General features: G+C 46.2%; 1 protein-coding gene across 2 annotated transcripts in view; it reads right to left on the bottom strand.

Moving 5' to 3' along the window:
* The window catches only part of grin2da (glutamate receptor, ionotropic, N-methyl D-aspartate 2D, a), a 93,231-nt gene that overhangs the window by 21,677 nt on the left and 54,937 nt on the right, over positions 1-16,617 (bottom strand). For both annotated transcript variants that reach the window (XM_057020600.1, XM_057020601.1), the window contains 4 exons: positions 11,468-11,582; positions 6,462-6,667; positions 4,639-4,807; positions 4,201-4,354 (listed from right to left, as the gene is read on the bottom strand). In XM_057020600.1, the coding sequence (XP_056876580.1) occupies positions 4,201-4,354; positions 4,639-4,807; positions 6,462-6,667; positions 11,468-11,582 (644 nt within the window). The remainder of the gene's footprint in view (positions 1-4,200; positions 4,355-4,638; positions 4,808-6,461; positions 6,668-11,467; positions 11,583-16,617) is intronic.

Raw genomic sequence — 16,617 nt, 5'->3', positions numbered from 1 at the left:
ACAAATGGAGGATTTTAATTTGGATTAATGCATTTTCAGCAGAACTGGACTGTTTAAAGAATTCTTCACAATCTTTTCATTTCCTCTTGTGAGAGTGTGTGCGCGTGTGTGCGTCTTAGAAGTATCAAAGTTACTGAATGCTAATATTATGAGTGATTTACTATAAAAACACAAAAGACAAGATAAAATTCCACGAGCGTTTCAGAAACATCTGCAGGATAAAACCCTGCAGCAAGATGTATAAAACATTGCCGCTATTGTGTTTTAAGTAAATGATCAGTGTTACTGGCTGTTTTCAGCAGGTCACAGAATTGAATTTACAAAAGTATTTCGGCGCTTTTTCTTTCGCTTGTGTAAATTCTCCTTATAAGTGGTGAAATTCTGGAGCCCCTGCTTGTTCATAAGATGTAAGTCAGATTAGATTCAACTGACGGGAGCAGAGAGCCGACTGTTTATTTGCCTGCGTTGTTCTTCTCATTAGCATCATGTTGGTTCCTGCGAGGGTTGAGGTCCAGGAACACTCTGTTATTAGTCTGGTCATGATTGCATGTTTATATTTGTTATTACATGAGCAAACCTGCTGCAGGAAGATGAGGAGGGAGAGATGGCGAAAACTAATCATCGTAACAATATCAGTACAATGCAGAAGCCAGCCAGGCAACACTTGGGCTTTTCACGCCTTAGACATGCACACGAGCTTATTAAGGCAAAACTAAATTGCAATCAGGACGTCATTGAGGCATCTTTAACGCTCGTGAGTGGATCTGAAGAAAACCAGTTTCTTCCTCGCTAATTATCACTCTGTACTCCATCAAATGTCACCTGCTTCTCTAAGAACAAACTGCAGAACACATCTGGATTCCACACAGCTGGAAAACAGCAACAAAGGCCAAGCTGGATCTGGCCTGGCGCTGGTTTAAATGAGTGAGCTGCTGACCCTACTGGCTGTGTCCAGAGCTTGAGTCACTACTGGGAGCTTTGATGGATAAACCGGGAGACTCCGGATGGTTCCTCAGAAATAGAACCTTCTGATTGGCTTCCTGGTCTTTGATCTCTGTGGTCAAATGAATGTGCAGATCAATAATTCACACAGCATCTTCTGAGCTGCCTGTGGTCCTGTTGGACCTCCTCCAGCCAGTCAGTCAGTCAGCCAGTCAGTCAGTCTGTCAGTCAGTCAGTCAGTCAGTCAGTCAGTCAGTCAGTCAGTCAGTCAGTCAGTCAGACAGACAGACAGACAGACAGACAGACAGACAGACAGACAGGCAGACAGACAGACAGACAGACAGCCAGACAGACAGCTCTGGAATCTTCTGAGCTGCCTGTGGTCCTGTTTGACCTCCTCTAGCCAGTCAGTCAGTCAGTCAGTCAGACAGACAGACAGACAGACAGACAGACAGACAGACAGTCAGCCAGCTCTGGGTTAACTGAAAGTGTTCTCCTTCCTTGCTTGATTCACTTCTCACTCAATTGTCCTTCTCACCTCTGCTCCTCCGTTGTCTCTCTCCTTTAGCTCTGCTCACCTTTCTTTGTTTTTCCATCAACCCACAACTCTCTGCCTCTCTCTCTCTCTCTCTCTCTCTCTCTCTCTCTCTCTCACACACACACACACACACACACCACACACACACACACTCAGCAGTACAGTAGAGGCAGTGTCAGCTGGTGTTGTTCAGTAAAAATGACCGCAGGAGTCCTCTACCTCTGTCCAACTGTGCCTTGGACTGTCTCCGAAACCTCTGATGAATGGACAGATGGACAGAGGTGGACGGCTGCAGTGATCAGATTGAAACAGATCTCTGAGGACGAGTTCAAGGAGAAAATAAATAGTCTATGAATTATCTTCACAAGTGACGCCAGGAACAGATTCAGTTATTTGGTAAATTAAAACTCCTGAAACTCCAGGGGACGAGGCGTGGAACTCTGGACGAGCCTCAGCGTTGTCCAGCTTTTTATGCAGGCGCTGACACAAAGCAGCAGATGGAGGCTTCAGCAGGATGGTGCTCTGTCTCTGGCTATGCTAACAACATCTCCTGTAGCAGAGAAGCAACGGCGCCGCTGTCCTGGCCCTGGAGGCCCACCTGTTGGACACTCGTGCTCCAGCAGCCCGGTCCAAACCCCCAACAGAACCTGTTTGGAGCTTCATATCTCAACACTGCTGCGTCTCCAGGGGGAAACACTCAGTATTGAAGGTCAGCTGGTGGAGCAGGTCAAAGCCTTTAAACATCTGGGGACAGAGGTGGACACCTGTCCTTCACACAGCCTCTGTGTCCGTCTGTCCATCCATCCTTCTATTTACTGATCGCAAGCTCAGAAAACACCTGAAGCAGCTCTTCATTCTCCATTTAACCTCTCCTGCATTTCATTTCTGTAGATGCCTGATCTCCCTCCCTCCCTCTCTCCATCCCTCGTTCTCTCTCCCTTCTTCCATCTCTCTCTCTCCCTCCCTCTCTCCATCCCTCGTTCTCTCTCCCTTCTTCCATCTCTCTCTCTCCCTCCCTCTCTCTTCCCTCCTCTCCCCTTACTTCTCTTCCTCCCTCTCTCCCCCTCTCCCTTTCTCTTGATCTTTTTTCTCTTGGAACTGTGTGGAATTACTTTAAGAAGCTTTGTAAATTAAAAGCTGTTATCACAGGAGGGACCAACTTCCTGTGAGACACACTTACTTTCTTTCTTTCTCTCGTATAAATGAAAAGAACCGTTGGAGTGTTGGAGCTCATCTGCATATGGAGAATATTAATCTTAAAGCTCCTCTTATCTAATAAAGCTCTGATGGTCACGTCTGACAGTTGTTGAGGATGTACAGATTAGATGAACCTTCCCAAACTTGTTCATGTTGGCAGCAGGTTGAAAATTGCTGCCTTGCTCGTAATTGTTCAGTTTTTTGGCAGCAGCAGCAAATGAAAAAGCATCAATTTAATGTTGACATGACAGCAACTTAAACAAAGGAGCAGCAGAAAAACAGAGGTCAGCTCCTGTCTGATGATTCCTTTCATCTTTAATGAATCGATGGTTTGTTGCCGTGGGAGCCACCTGTGAGTGGGTTTATTTAAATAGAATCCTCTCCCCAGTTTGGAACTCTTCTCTCCTCTGCGGGTTTGCAGGAGCAGATTTCCTCAGCTCACAGATTTGAAGCCGGTCTGAAGGGAGGCGTCGAACACGCAGCTTTTCAGGTAAACACCGAAAGTTTAAAAAGCACAACTTCACCCAGGGACACTTTGCTGACAGTCAGGTTGTGTTTTTAAAGGAGCTTGTGTTGGCACTCAGGACCGGCAACGTCAGGATCAGAGCCTTTTGGGTCGGAGGGATTTGAACTTCAGTGGCGATAATGAGAGGAGCCGATAAGCTGGACGCTGGCGCATTTTCACCGGTATTTGTTGCATTTATGAGGGAAGATGTGGCTCAGGAGCGCTCCACCACTGATCCGGAGGATGGAGCTTTGGTCCCAAAACAGCAGACTCGCACAGACTGCTCATGAGGAGTGAGACTGGGAGGGCGCCCCTGGATGGTGTCTGAGCCCTGATGATGAATCTGACCAATGAGCTGTCTCCAAAAGTTTCTATGTGCATGTAGGTCCATTTATCATTCACTACTCTGAGGACCTGCAGGTGAAAACAGCCTGTGGCACTCTGGCAGTTAGCCTCCAGGCTAATCTTAGCATAGATTTGTTTACTGTTGTGGACAACGGCTTCGGTGTTTCAGGGTTTGGCTCATTCCAAAACACACCGATTTCACCATTTTACTGCATCGATATGGCTGAACCAACGTTCCACCCTTTATCATTCAACTAAAATGATAGTCAGATATGCTTGACATCGCCTCACTTTAGACTTCAGCAGCACTATAATGAAATATTTACATTTTCTTTATTGGGTGACATCATCTGAACCCTATTAAACCAGTCCAACCTCCCCCCAGTTCCACTGGCCCCTCATGGTGTTCTGGAATTTGCGCACTCGTTTGCAGTTGTTGACTCGATTGAATGACTTTCTGGTTGATCCAGGAGGAACCACCCTGAGAAGAGATGCTGTGTGACACAGCTCAACTGGTCGTGGGTCAGTTTTAGATGGAGATTGTGTGCAAACCTCTTGTCGTGTTCATCTCTACATGTTACACACACACACACACACACACACACACACACACACACACACACACACACAAATCTATATCTCTGTGTGAATCCAATCAAAGTCAGCGACTTACCCAGAAAAGCAGAAGGCGACACCGTTCCGTTGCTACGAGAGACCATGACACTGATGCCGGTCTCTACGAAGGGAACGGAGAACTCCACGACCTCTGACCTCTCCTCGTTAATGGTCAGAGAGCCGATGGCCATGTCTGCCCTCTTGGACACCACCTGGAAAACAGGTGGATCCAAGTCAGCACCATTCTGGGTGGATGAACAATCTTGGAGCTTGAAAAGTGAAATCCAGTTTTTCTTCTGCACCATCATTACAAACGGCCAAGCCTGTCCTGCACAGCAGCATGCACGGCAGCGTGCACGGCAGCATGCACGGCAGTGTGCACGGCAGCATGAACAGCATATTGCCAACACAGAAGCTGCTACGATGTACATTTCTGAAGCACTGCGTGTTTAAGCTCCACATCCTGAATCATGTTTAAATGAACTGGGGCTCCCACCTCTCCCACCATGCCGTTCCACTCCCCGTCAATGTTCTTTCCGTGCCTCCCGTTGGTCACCAGATACAGGTCATAGGTGAAGCCCACGTTTTTGGCCAGTCTCTTCAGGACGTCGATGCAGAACCCCTTGCAGCAGTGCTTCATGGGCCCAGAGCCCTCTACCGCCAAACTGGAAAGAAACATGTTTTTGTCGCTGGTTTAAGTTATTTTTAGGGATGCAGGAGCAGCTCAAGGAGCAACAGAACCATGAGACAAGGACCCAAGAGAAGGACAAGCCACGGTAGGAAATAAAGGCGAGAGGCTGTGGGTGGATGGATGCTGACGGAGAGGAGCGAGGAACACTGACGCATCATTAAAGCCACATTTTACACGCTTGCATGTCATCAAAAAGCCTCAGCTGGAGGAAATGTGGGTCAGACACTGTTGAACTGACAGAACACAAGCTGCACATCTGAGGTGGCTGGTTGTGGCATTTAGGTTAAGATGATTTATCATTTGTTTCCCCACAGAATGAATTATTCATTAAGTTAAACATTTACAGAACAATGCTCTTTTATCTCAGTGTGTGGAGAGCCAGGGTGTTTCTGAAAGGATCTAAAGCACTGACGAATCAACAACTCCTGACCTTGGAGGTGATGACAGGTGAGGAAATCGTGTTATCCTGCAGAGACGTCAGAGCCTCAAATAAACCCTGACGTGTCCAAAAGACAGCAAATCGATGATGCCGCAAGAAAGCAGCGTTTAGAGGGGCCGAATCGGGAGGAGGACAAATGGGTAAAAGACATGGAAAGAGGGGGAGAGCAGGTTGATTAAGCAGAGCGCAAACTTCAGCCTCAGCCAATAAAAGTGACGAGGGCCGACTCTTTATCTGTCTGTTGGCTGTGTCACGGGCTTATCAGAGACAGACCAGCATCCCAGAGCAACACACACACACACACACACACACACACACATACACACACACACACACACACACACACATACACACCCTTTCAGTTATAAAAAGGGGGTCACAATTAAATGTTATATGTCAACGACAAACACACACACACACACACACACACACACACACACACACACACACTTGCGCACTTTAAAACAAGACTGATAAAAAAGACGTTTCTGTGTAAATTAAATTGCTGGCTTTTCCCTGACTCCTAACATAGTCCCATCCAGAATTAGCTGCTTTATTTAATTCCAGCGGTTTCTTCTATAGACGGCACTTAAAGAGCGGCCGTCCTCTTCTGGGATCTTCAGAGGGATAATTTAATCTCTTCGAGGATCAGAGGCTGGAACCTGATTTCAGGATCGCCTCTGATGAACTTCTCAAGCTGTCTCCTAAAGCGGATCAGCTGATGTGCATTTAAACATGCGCACGTACAGAGAACACTGCTTTTATATGAAAAATCTGCAGAAATGTTTCAGAGCTTAAGCAGATGTTCAATCTCAAAATTCTGTATTATTTTATGTTGTTCTGCAGGTTGGAAGAAATCATTTTTATTTGGTTTTAAATCCAGCTGTCCTGTAGCATTAATGTGAATAAAATGCATTTATTCATCTAATTTATATAGACACGGAAGCAGCGACTGCTGCACTTTCACAGCCTGCGTGTTGACTGTGAAGTGAATTTATATTTTTATATGGATATGGATCATTGTTCCATATTCCAACAGGCTCCGCCCACCAAGGGTCAGTGCATTAAGTCATCTAGTCCTTTTTCTGGTGAGCGATGTATTTCAGTATTATTACGTATTCTGATGCTCTCACACAGGTCAGTAGCTGCTCTTTTATCCCATCCTGGGCTGTCCAGGCTGTGATGTTACCTGGCATTGACGGGCATGCGGCAGGGAACCGAGTCTCGGATGCAGGAGCTGGTACCGGGGTCTGCTGGTTCTACGATTACGAAGGGCCTCTCCTCTAAAGTCACCACTCGGAGGTGCTGTGAGTCGTCCAAAGGCTTCAGGAATGATCCGTACCGAGACCAGGGATGGTGGCGCAGACGCAGGTGCCCGTTCTCCCACCAGCCAACCTGGAGGGAAAGAAGCACACAAACACAGCTGCTCAGTGTCGGATGTCTGGACAAGAGTTCTGATGGGTCTACTCCAGTGCCGGGTCTTCCTTTTTATTCTTTATTACAAACCATCTGTCTTTGGGGCTGCAGGACTAAGTGAAAGGACACGAGAGGCTTGTTCAAACACACACTTCACCGGAGGGGTTCTGTTGATTTAAGCCACCGAACCCTGAAATCCTCAAATCTTGAGGAGGTAATAAAATCAGAAAAACTTCAATGGTGGAGCTGCAGAGTCCAAAATCAGTTCTAGACCAGTTCCACTGGTGCAGCATGCTGGTCCCAGTTAAAAAAGGATGTGCTGGAACCTGCGTCTTTGCTGCCGTCTGTGGTTTCAACCAACAACCTGCTGGCGCCAAAAGCTAGGGAGGAAAATGATGTCACAATGACTGGATGAAGAGAAGAGCTCAGACACTCATAAAAAGAGAACACCCAATCCCAGATAAGAGGAGGACAAACATGCAAACAATAGAAAGACACCGACAATCGTCATTTAGCATTTTGCCAAACGTCAGGGATGCGAACGCTGGCATCAGCTGGTGCTTCAGACCTCCCTCACTGTACTCATTATGCAGGTTGTGTCTCTCTGCTTTGTTCTGCTGTTACGGCTTTAATCTTTCGCTCCCTCTGCTGCACAGCCAATAACAGGCAGACAAGACAGCTCAGTGTGGAGCAGCTAGATTATCTGCTCTGCTGTGCTCCGGCGTCCCCTCGCTCACCCTGGAACACAGTCGGCCTCAACTGAAGTCAGCTGCTTTCGGCTGCTCTCTAAAACACGCAAACATCCGCAGAAACAGCCGCAGCTTCCTTTCGGTTGCCATGTTTATCCGTTGCCGTGGAGCGGCGTTCTGAGCAGACTCAGCACCTTTTCAACCATTTCTGCTCCGGTTCTCCATAGTTGCGCAGTGTTGGATTGGATTCTTTCTGCCTTTGTTTACCCAGCGCGATCAGTCGTTACACACGTCCATCTCACAACTCTAACATCACATTTATCACTTTCGGCCTGTTACAACCTGCGAGCTAAGAATTCCTGAGCTTCCGTCTGGCTCTGACGGCTCATGGAGACGCTTCATCGCCCTTATTTATTAGAACCAGTTCGCTGCTGCGTTTAAACCATCGCTGAGTGAAGACCAGAGGAGCGTTTTCATGCAAACTCATGTCAGTAACGAACGCAGCATCTCAACAGGCTGAGTGCGTTACAGTCGTAGTAAAACAACAGAGAGAAAGTTTATTGGCGATATCATATCCAAACATTTGATTTTGATTGAGAACATTGCTCTGATTTATTACAGTTGGAGGTCTTTTTCGCTGTGAAACATGATTTCATGACATTACCTGACAGAGCCGCTCTACTGACTGCAGCTTGGATTGTTCTCCTCCTCTTTAACCTCAGATCCTCAAAATGCTGGTTTTTCTTTGCTAATGTTGCCCTGTCAATGATGAATGCTAGCTTATCATTCTGTCTGTCTGTCTGACGTACCGACGCAACTGATATTTTATCTATATGATGAGTTACACCTCTCAGAATTCCCAGTCCTGATACCATAAAACAATACTAATTTCTTGCAGCAGAAAGAATGAAAATGCATCCAGCCGTCAGCTGCAGTAATTATGGTGATGCCGGCAGACGTTTTATTGACTGTGTGTATCCGCCCGTGCGCTTTCTGCCTGCAGAACATTCATTATTACTTTTAGGTGATTTCTGGTTCTATTTTCCCTCCGCTGCTTCTGTCTGTTTTGGGGGAAAAAAGCTGAAAATTGTAGTAAACAACTGATAAAAAGTGGCAGCAAAGATGGATGGAGTGAAAATTGTCTGATAGACAGAAGTGATTTTTATCTGTGACAGCTGCAGTCGGTCCAAAAACAATGGAAACGTGCTAATTGAGCAGAAAATACGAAGAATTTGGCAACACCCAACATTTGCTGAATGTTTTCCAAGTTTATTTTTTGACCCTCGTGATCTTTTTGGTGTCCTTCTCTTTAGCTCCCGTGCCTCCTCTCTCTGTCTGTTCATTTAGTGCTACCTGATCTGTTTTCCTCCTCCTCTTGGACCTCTCTGTCTTTCTATTTATTTAGCACAAAGTCTGTGTTTTTCCTGGTTCTTTTCTTAGGACATGGCCACCAGCCTTTCTCTCCTCTTCTCCTTTTTCTTTCAGGCTTCCTCAGATTTGTTCTTCTCCCCTGCTATCTGCACCTCGCGGATTCTTTACCTCTGCTTCTTGTTCTTTGGTTTTCTCTTCTCAAGATACTGAGCTCAACCTTGCTGGATTCTTCTTGCGTTTCTGTTAGTCTTCCTCTGAGTTTTCCAGCTCCTGCTCTTCCTCTTCAAAACATTTCAGCTCTTTGATGGATGTTTTCCAGAAGAACAGCCTGGAAGTCTGAAATCCATGAAGGAAAGCTGCTAAAGTTGTAGAAATGATGCCTCTGTATGATTGTTAGTCTCAGCTGTGGTTTATAGTTGTGGAGGGGAAATCATCTTTTCACCTTTGTATGCAGCTAAGATCAAAGAAGGGCTTTGATCTGAGAGCTGCTCATCCATCTTGTATCAAAAAGGTGTCCAAAACTCTGAGATCAAGAAGCCTTCTGTGCAAAATAATGATACTTTGGTCTTGTAACCATGGTAACTGTCATTAATACGTTTGTTTCTACAGGCTTCTACATGTTTTACCAACATTTTTGTTCCTCCTCTGTCTTATCAACCCCTTAAGAAAGCTGTGGAATTCTTCTATTTCATGTATTAAACAAGCACATGACCACCATAAAAACTAACCTTGATTGTTGATCTTAACAACATTCTTGATTTAAACTAGCTCAGCAGTTAGCTTTGCTGTAACTGAGATGGTCCCAATGTCTCAGAAAGCTTCTGTCTATTGTCCATGCAGCTAAAACTCCGTGCTCTGTCAGCTAGTTCTCCTGTCATGACGGACGCGACTCTAGAGCCTTTCTGCTGGTCCACCTGCTTCTGTGGTGAATGCTTTGCTGTATTCAACTTGTAAGAATTCTGTACCGTCTGCTGACCAGCTCTGCGGTCAGTGTTTGTTCATCTGCCCTGAGGTTACCGTGCTCAGCAAACATCCTCCACAGTGCAGTTCAGAGGTTCATTTAGGAAATAAACACCTGAGTCACAATTGAACTGAGAGGAGTTCTGGTCAGGCAGGGTGGCGTTGTGGTCTCTGAGGGAGGAGCAGTGAAACAGCTTAGCTTTAGCTAAGTCATTAGCCGTCGGATCACAACCCTCCTAAAACTGACTGATCACCATTGAATGTCCTGTTTCAAAAATAACCTTTCACGTCCTGCCTTGAGAAGACTCGATGTTTTTTTCCCGGATCCGAAAGATTCTGTTATTGACAGTCAGCCAGGAATGTATTTTCTCCCTAATTTTCCAAAACTGTGGCCGACAGCCGCACTCATTTCTGGCAGTTAAACTCCATCTGAACGCAATCAGGACAAGTTGCAGAAGTGGATTAACCCTGATGGAGAGACGACGCCTGGACTGATTTGATTCGGCCGCAGAAATTGCAGAGACGTCTGCGGCGAAATAAGACAGAGATGTGAAATAACGTTGTCTGGCATTTGAAGCCGATATTAAAGGCCAAAGGTCACAACAGTTGAGTAACTTCTAGATGTTGAATCAATAGAGGGGCAAAGATCGTTAAACAGAAGTTACAATAATGAGTCTGTAGTAAAAACCACATTAAAGTCATTTTGCTTGTGTAGGGAGTTAAAGATAAGTATGACATGAGTCTGTTCTGGTCTGTTGTGACTAGAGACAAGAGTGAAAATGGAACCCTTATCTGCGGAGTTTTGTCTGCAGCCTCTATCTGTTTCAGGCCTTCAGAGAGGAAAAACGTAAGCTAATCTCTCCTCTGACAGCAGCTCAGCTGACATCCTGTGAAAATACAGACATCCTTGGTGTTTATCGAGCGTGATTGATGATATGTATTAAAACAGGATGTAACTGGCAGCGTGAAGCTACGCTACATCCCAGGTGGAGGTCAGCTCAGGCTGGAAGAAACAGGATAAAACATCTGTGTTATCACCTTCCAAACTCATCTTATCGTCTGATGATTTCACTGTGACTTGATTCCCTCTGCAAAACAAGACTGAGGATAATCTGAGGTCACGGTGGTTGTGGCGTATAACATCTTGTGCCGGTCCGTCTCGCGACAGCGTCGTGTTTTTGGGGCTTTCAACAGCTAATTACCGGCAATGCAGCAGGATTTCACAGACAGTCTGGGGGGGCAAACTGCCGAGGCAGAGATGTGTTTTATGAGTGACGACAGCTGAAAAGGAGGATTTAAAGTCCAATTCAGCTCAGACATCCACTATGTGTCACTGTCAAAACTGTTGACAAAAGTAAAAGGAAAATGAGATTGTGCAGCTGAACGTTTGACATTAAACACTTTCAAAGATGCTGTCAGGACAACTCTGATTATACCAGAGATATAGTGAGACAACACGTGCTGCTTGTTCCATTTCCTCCAGTGAAAGTTGTGAAGAGGCGACGATAGTTTGGTTTTAATGGTGTTTAAATCTGGTCAATCTTGAGTTCCTAGACTGTAGGTTAACAGGAACTAAGGAGGTTGACCAAGCAATCACAAGCAATAGAAAATGAAAGGAGAGATCATGATGATCTAATTATGGGGGAGAGGAACAGACATGAGACAGCAACAAGGTGAGCCAGCAGGTCTGATGAGGCGTGAGGTGGTCTCGCCACCTGGCTTTGGTAATGAGCATCAACATGCAAAGCTGAGCACTGACCTCCTCCCAACCCCTCCCATTGATGTAGGAGATGACGTCCAGCAGTGGTTTGGACAGGTACCCGTCGCTGTTGAAGGAGTAGTCCCGCCCACCAATGGATATGTTGGTGAAGTACCTGTGAGGGGACAAGAAGGACGAGACGTGATTACAGCAGAAAACATCCCTGAACCCCAGATGGTCCTGAATGGATTTCTGTTGGTGGCACTGGAAATGATCCCGATGCTTCTGTGCTGCAGGATAAATCCTAAAGTGGTGGACCATCCACAAACGGCATCAGAGACCAGACTACACAAGCTGATAAATCTGGGCTTTAAGCACATCCCAGCTGCCATCTGAGCTTAGCTCTGCCATTGTCAGGCAAACATGATGTCAAGTATTTAAGTCTTATTCTGAATGTTCCTTGTTCCACAAGCTACTGAGCAAAATCTGTGTGAGAACGCCTCAACAGAGTGAACCTAGACGGACGCTGTCGCTGAACGTGGAGCTGCAGAGGTAATCCACTGGGGACCCTAAACCAGGAGAGCTGACAGTAAAATAAATGGTCGGTCCACTAATTGGAGGAGGGAAACTTCTCCTGGTATGCTAATGTGCCACCGGAGCAGAACTCTCGGGCTGGTTGATGAGGATTCCCCGAGACCTGAATAGTTCCGGGCTGCGGCTGATTGGAAATAACGCGATGCGGCACGATTCCAGAGGCAGATCTGCAGTGAGAACACATCAACAGGAAGGCTGGGCCCAGATTGCCTCCGGGTTGTATTACATGTCTCCACCTCATCATGTAATCACAGGTTTAAAGTCTCCAACAATCGTCTACCACTCCACATCAAGTGGCTACAAGCATAAGCACGGCAGCAGCCCTTAGCCTGTTCATATAAAACATCACCAGGTTGGCCTGAAGCAGCTGGACCAGAAGAGAGGAATCTGAACACATCCTAACGTGATGCAGCCTCTCGCTGGACATTTCCCACCTTTAGCATTTCCTCCACCCACAACAACAGTGGCTGATCTGCATGTTACAGCTTGAGCTGGTCATCCTTGCTCCTCCGTATTCTCCACCTTCTTCCTCTGGTTCCTTCTGTTGAACAAGAAACTGGCTGCTTTTTCATGGACATGCTGTCTGATTTCTGCGGAGGCAGCAGAAAGGCCTGCCGATCATCTGGGATGTGTTACGTGTCTGTGTGGTGTAATCCTGGTTGTGTTGGAGGTGTCCTGCGGAAATAATGGCCACTGCAGTGTTGTTACCCTTGTTACCCACCAATAAAGAGGCACACAAGGATGAACCTGTAATGAACCCCATCAGGACCCATCAGGGAGTCACAATTTTAGTAGCTACAGAGGTGAAAGAAGAGGAACAGACTTGTGTGTTGCAGGAAGAACGGATTCTTGAACAGCAGAACGACCCGGCTCTCATTTCATTCACACGGAGGAAGAAAAACCCGGCGTCAGAGAGATATTTACCCTGGCCTCCCCACAGACTCCCCCGAAACATTACCCAGCAGATGGAAGAGGAACCAGAGCTGATTTTTGATGTGAGAAATGTGATTAAATGCACACAAACACAAACATCTCCTGTGAGGGCTGATCTGGTAATACCGATGTTACACCTGTTTTCAAAGATCTCGTAACAATATAAGAATAATGACACTGAGCACAGAGCAGATCATCTGTCTCTACTATAAAAACAAACTCCAGGCTGTTCATCTCAGGTCAGCTTAAAATAGAAAATTATTTCTTTAATCATGATGATTATCACTACTGTTATGTATTATTTTAGTTTCAAATGAGTTATAAATACTCTTCTCTAATCGCATAGAGGAAAACTAGAGCAGAGAGCTTCTATTTAGGATGGAGTCACATTTATACAAGTCATTCGTGGCACTTTTCTGAAATCTTTTAGCGTAAACATTGTCTCCGAGTCCTCAGTTCTGATTGGTTCATCACCAGGAGTTTAAATACACGTTGAAGGGAAGCCAAACCATCATCATCATCAAGGTCACCGGCAGCCATCACCATAGTGATCTATAGGACAACGTCATTGCTGATCATTTCAAAAATGACCCGTGAAGGAGCAGGACGGGTGGGCGGAGCCTCAGTGGACCTGACGCTCTCTGCCTGTAACGCCTTCGTAACTGCATCAATGAGCCGGAGCCTGATTTAATCATCGAATCCATTACCGAGACGCGTAGCAACGGTGGATCAGCGTCAGGGGAGAGCAGGCCTGTTTTAATAGTTATGGACTGGAGGTAGATGAAGAGATGTGAAGGTGGGAGAAGATAAAACATACAGGAAAAGAAAAATGGTAATGGAACAGACAAGGTGAGAGAAAAGCTAATAGACAGGATTTGAAGAGGAGGGAGCAAAGAATGGACCTGCCTGGGTTTAAAGGCATCTATTTCAGGCCTGTAACAGAGGGTAAAACTGGGCTTACCCCAGTTAATCCACCTTTTCATTGGCGGGAATAAAAGCTGACCCGACCTCTGTCTGCTGAGGATCACAGAGGCTCAATGAAACACTGGTTACAAGAGTCCAGGATCACAAACGCAGCAGAAATCTGATTCCACACCGTCATCTCACTGCAGCCACCTAGTGGTCGATCCTGAGGTCAGAACATGCTGAAATAATGCGATGATCATGGTTTGACAAACGCCTCCATGGATGCAACAACACAAATCAGCCTGTCATCATATTGATCTGGCATGGCATGTGGCCTGTGAAACTGTGACTTTTTATCTGAAATCCAGACCAAAACTGCTGATTTTCCCGCTGAGTAAAGGGTGAACCACATTTGTGAGAGTGGGAAATCGATCAACCGAATCAGTATCCACATCAAAAAACGACAAAATGAATAATTAGGCCTGATGGGTGTGACCTGTGACCCCCTCGCTTCATCCGTGCGATTCTTCAGCTGAAAGCACTCAACTTATACGCTGTTGTTACAGCAGCGGTTTCTTGGTAACCATGGCAACCGGTTCCACAAGCGAAAAGAGGGATGCAGGAAGGAGGGGAAAGAGGGGCGCTCGCAACTACTAAGAAACGACTGATGAAAGAGGTGGAGAAGTTAGACGAGACGATCAGAGACGTGTCCTGTCTCATGGAATGGACATCTCACATTTGTCAGCCTTTACTCACAGGCTCCCTCCTGACCCTGAACGCAACACTCCCAGTTACAGATGCAGCATTATTGCAGGACAGACACACACACACACACACACACACACACACCATTAATAAATGAATAGCTGGTGAATGTTCCGACTGTCCAGCCGTCATCAGCATCACCCGCAGCCGCAGCCAGAGCAGGAAGAGTCTTGGTGTCAGCTGGAGGAACACTGAGGAGCAGGTAGTCCTCCTCATGAGCCCAAACCACAGGAGGAACCCGCAGCTCATCCCGGCGTCCATTACACGTCGGACTCAGCGCGTTTAGCTCTCCGTGTGGAGTAAAGAAAATAATCCATGAGTTAAGCAAAGAGGAGTAATGTTAAATCAATAATTTAAACCTCCAGTCAAAGAAATCTAACAAATATCAGCTCTGTTTCTGAGCCATTTCTGCCATCACAGATTCAACAGTAGTTTGTGGTTTTAGAACTGGGAATGATTATGTGATGAAAAGCTCCAACCCCCAGCTGTGGTGTGGGTAACGACCGTGCACGGCATGACATTAGATCGAGTTTGTAATTACTTCTTCATCAGTGTAGTCGGCCAGGAAACAAACACATCAAGTTGGGTTTGGAACCCCGGCTGCGGACGCCATGGCCGTTAATATCCTTTCACAAGTCACAGCCGTGAAAGGATATCGACGTACAGTTTGAACACTTCTTAATCAACTGGGAACCCCTTCCAGATCAGCGGGACGATAGATCAAAGCCCGGGGGCCTCTTCCGTTGGCTTGGATGCTAATGCTAATTCCATTCTGAGTAGCAAAGAAGTGTAACAAACGCAGCTTCATTCTTAAAGTTAGTGTCGCGTGATTGATAACTGAATCATTCAAAAAATTTAAGCCCCTTTCAGGAAATGCTCAATGGCCTTTTTTCCCAGCATGCCTTCCTCTGCTGCTGCCTGCCTCACTCCTACCTTCCATTATTGACTGGAATGATTCATAGTTCATCACTTTCCACGACAGAGCTGCAGCGAGCGTGAGGTCTGAATGCACCAGGAGAGTCGTCCTGTGCTCTGAAAGTGTGAAGAATTATGCTTTTATCTCTCTCTCTCTCTCACTCACTTTCTCTCTCACACACACACACACGTGCACGCAGCCCGTGAGGGTTGTGTCGAAGCGAAATGAAAGGCCTGTAACCATGAACAGCACACGGAGGGGGCGGCCTGACAGAGATGTAAAGGCTATCATTACTCCGTTGTGACTCAGATTCTGCAGCGAAGCAGCAGAGAATCTGTTGAGTGTGATCTCAGCGAGGTTCCATGTGGCTCTTTTGCATTCAAAAAGCAATGGCTGATCCAAGATGACACATTTTACGGTGTTGTCTTTAGAAATCTGCTCAAATGCCATTTGCTGCCTTCAAGTTCCTGCTGATTATGAGCAGATATAATAGCGTTTCTCCTGTTTATATTTTTATGTGCAGTCTCTGTTATGCAGCTATTCTACATTCAACAAGCAGTCAAACTTTCTGGCGTCTCACCGGAGGAAAATTGAAAACATGATTTAAGTCTGATTGAAGTCTGGAACGGGGTCAGTGGCTGCAGTCCGAACTGTCGCACAATCTGCCTCTGAGCCTCCCTGAATGAAAACAAAAGAAATCTGAAAACGACTGCGGAATGTTGAATGAAAGCCACGCGTCCTTGTTCTCTGCCCAGTCGGCGCTCAAAGGCATCAGAATGAGACTGACAAATAAGAAATTATTCATCAGGCAGAGCTTTGATTCCTGTAAGAACGAGGTAAAACCTGAAGGAATCAACTCAGAGCGCCTTTCTTCTATTTCAAATTTCAGCATCAGATTGCTTCCTTCTCTTCTCCTCTTATAACGCTCCTTCCCTCTGGTTTTTCTCTCTCCTCCTCTTTGATGTCTTCTTCACATCTCTGACCACATTTTTTGCCCGTGTCTATCAATCTACCTCCTCCTCCTTCCATCTGCTGATGGCGCCACAGGCTTCTCCTGGCGGTTTGTGCTGTTTAGTCTTACAAGTGTTCTCATCCG

Source organism: Takifugu flavidus, chromosome 21, assembly GCF_003711565.1.
Source record: "Takifugu flavidus isolate HTHZ2018 chromosome 21, ASM371156v2, whole genome shotgun sequence".
Lineage (NCBI taxonomy): Eukaryota > Metazoa > Chordata > Actinopteri > Tetraodontiformes > Tetraodontidae > Takifugu > Takifugu flavidus.
This window is presented reverse-complemented; position numbering and strand designations above follow the sequence as displayed.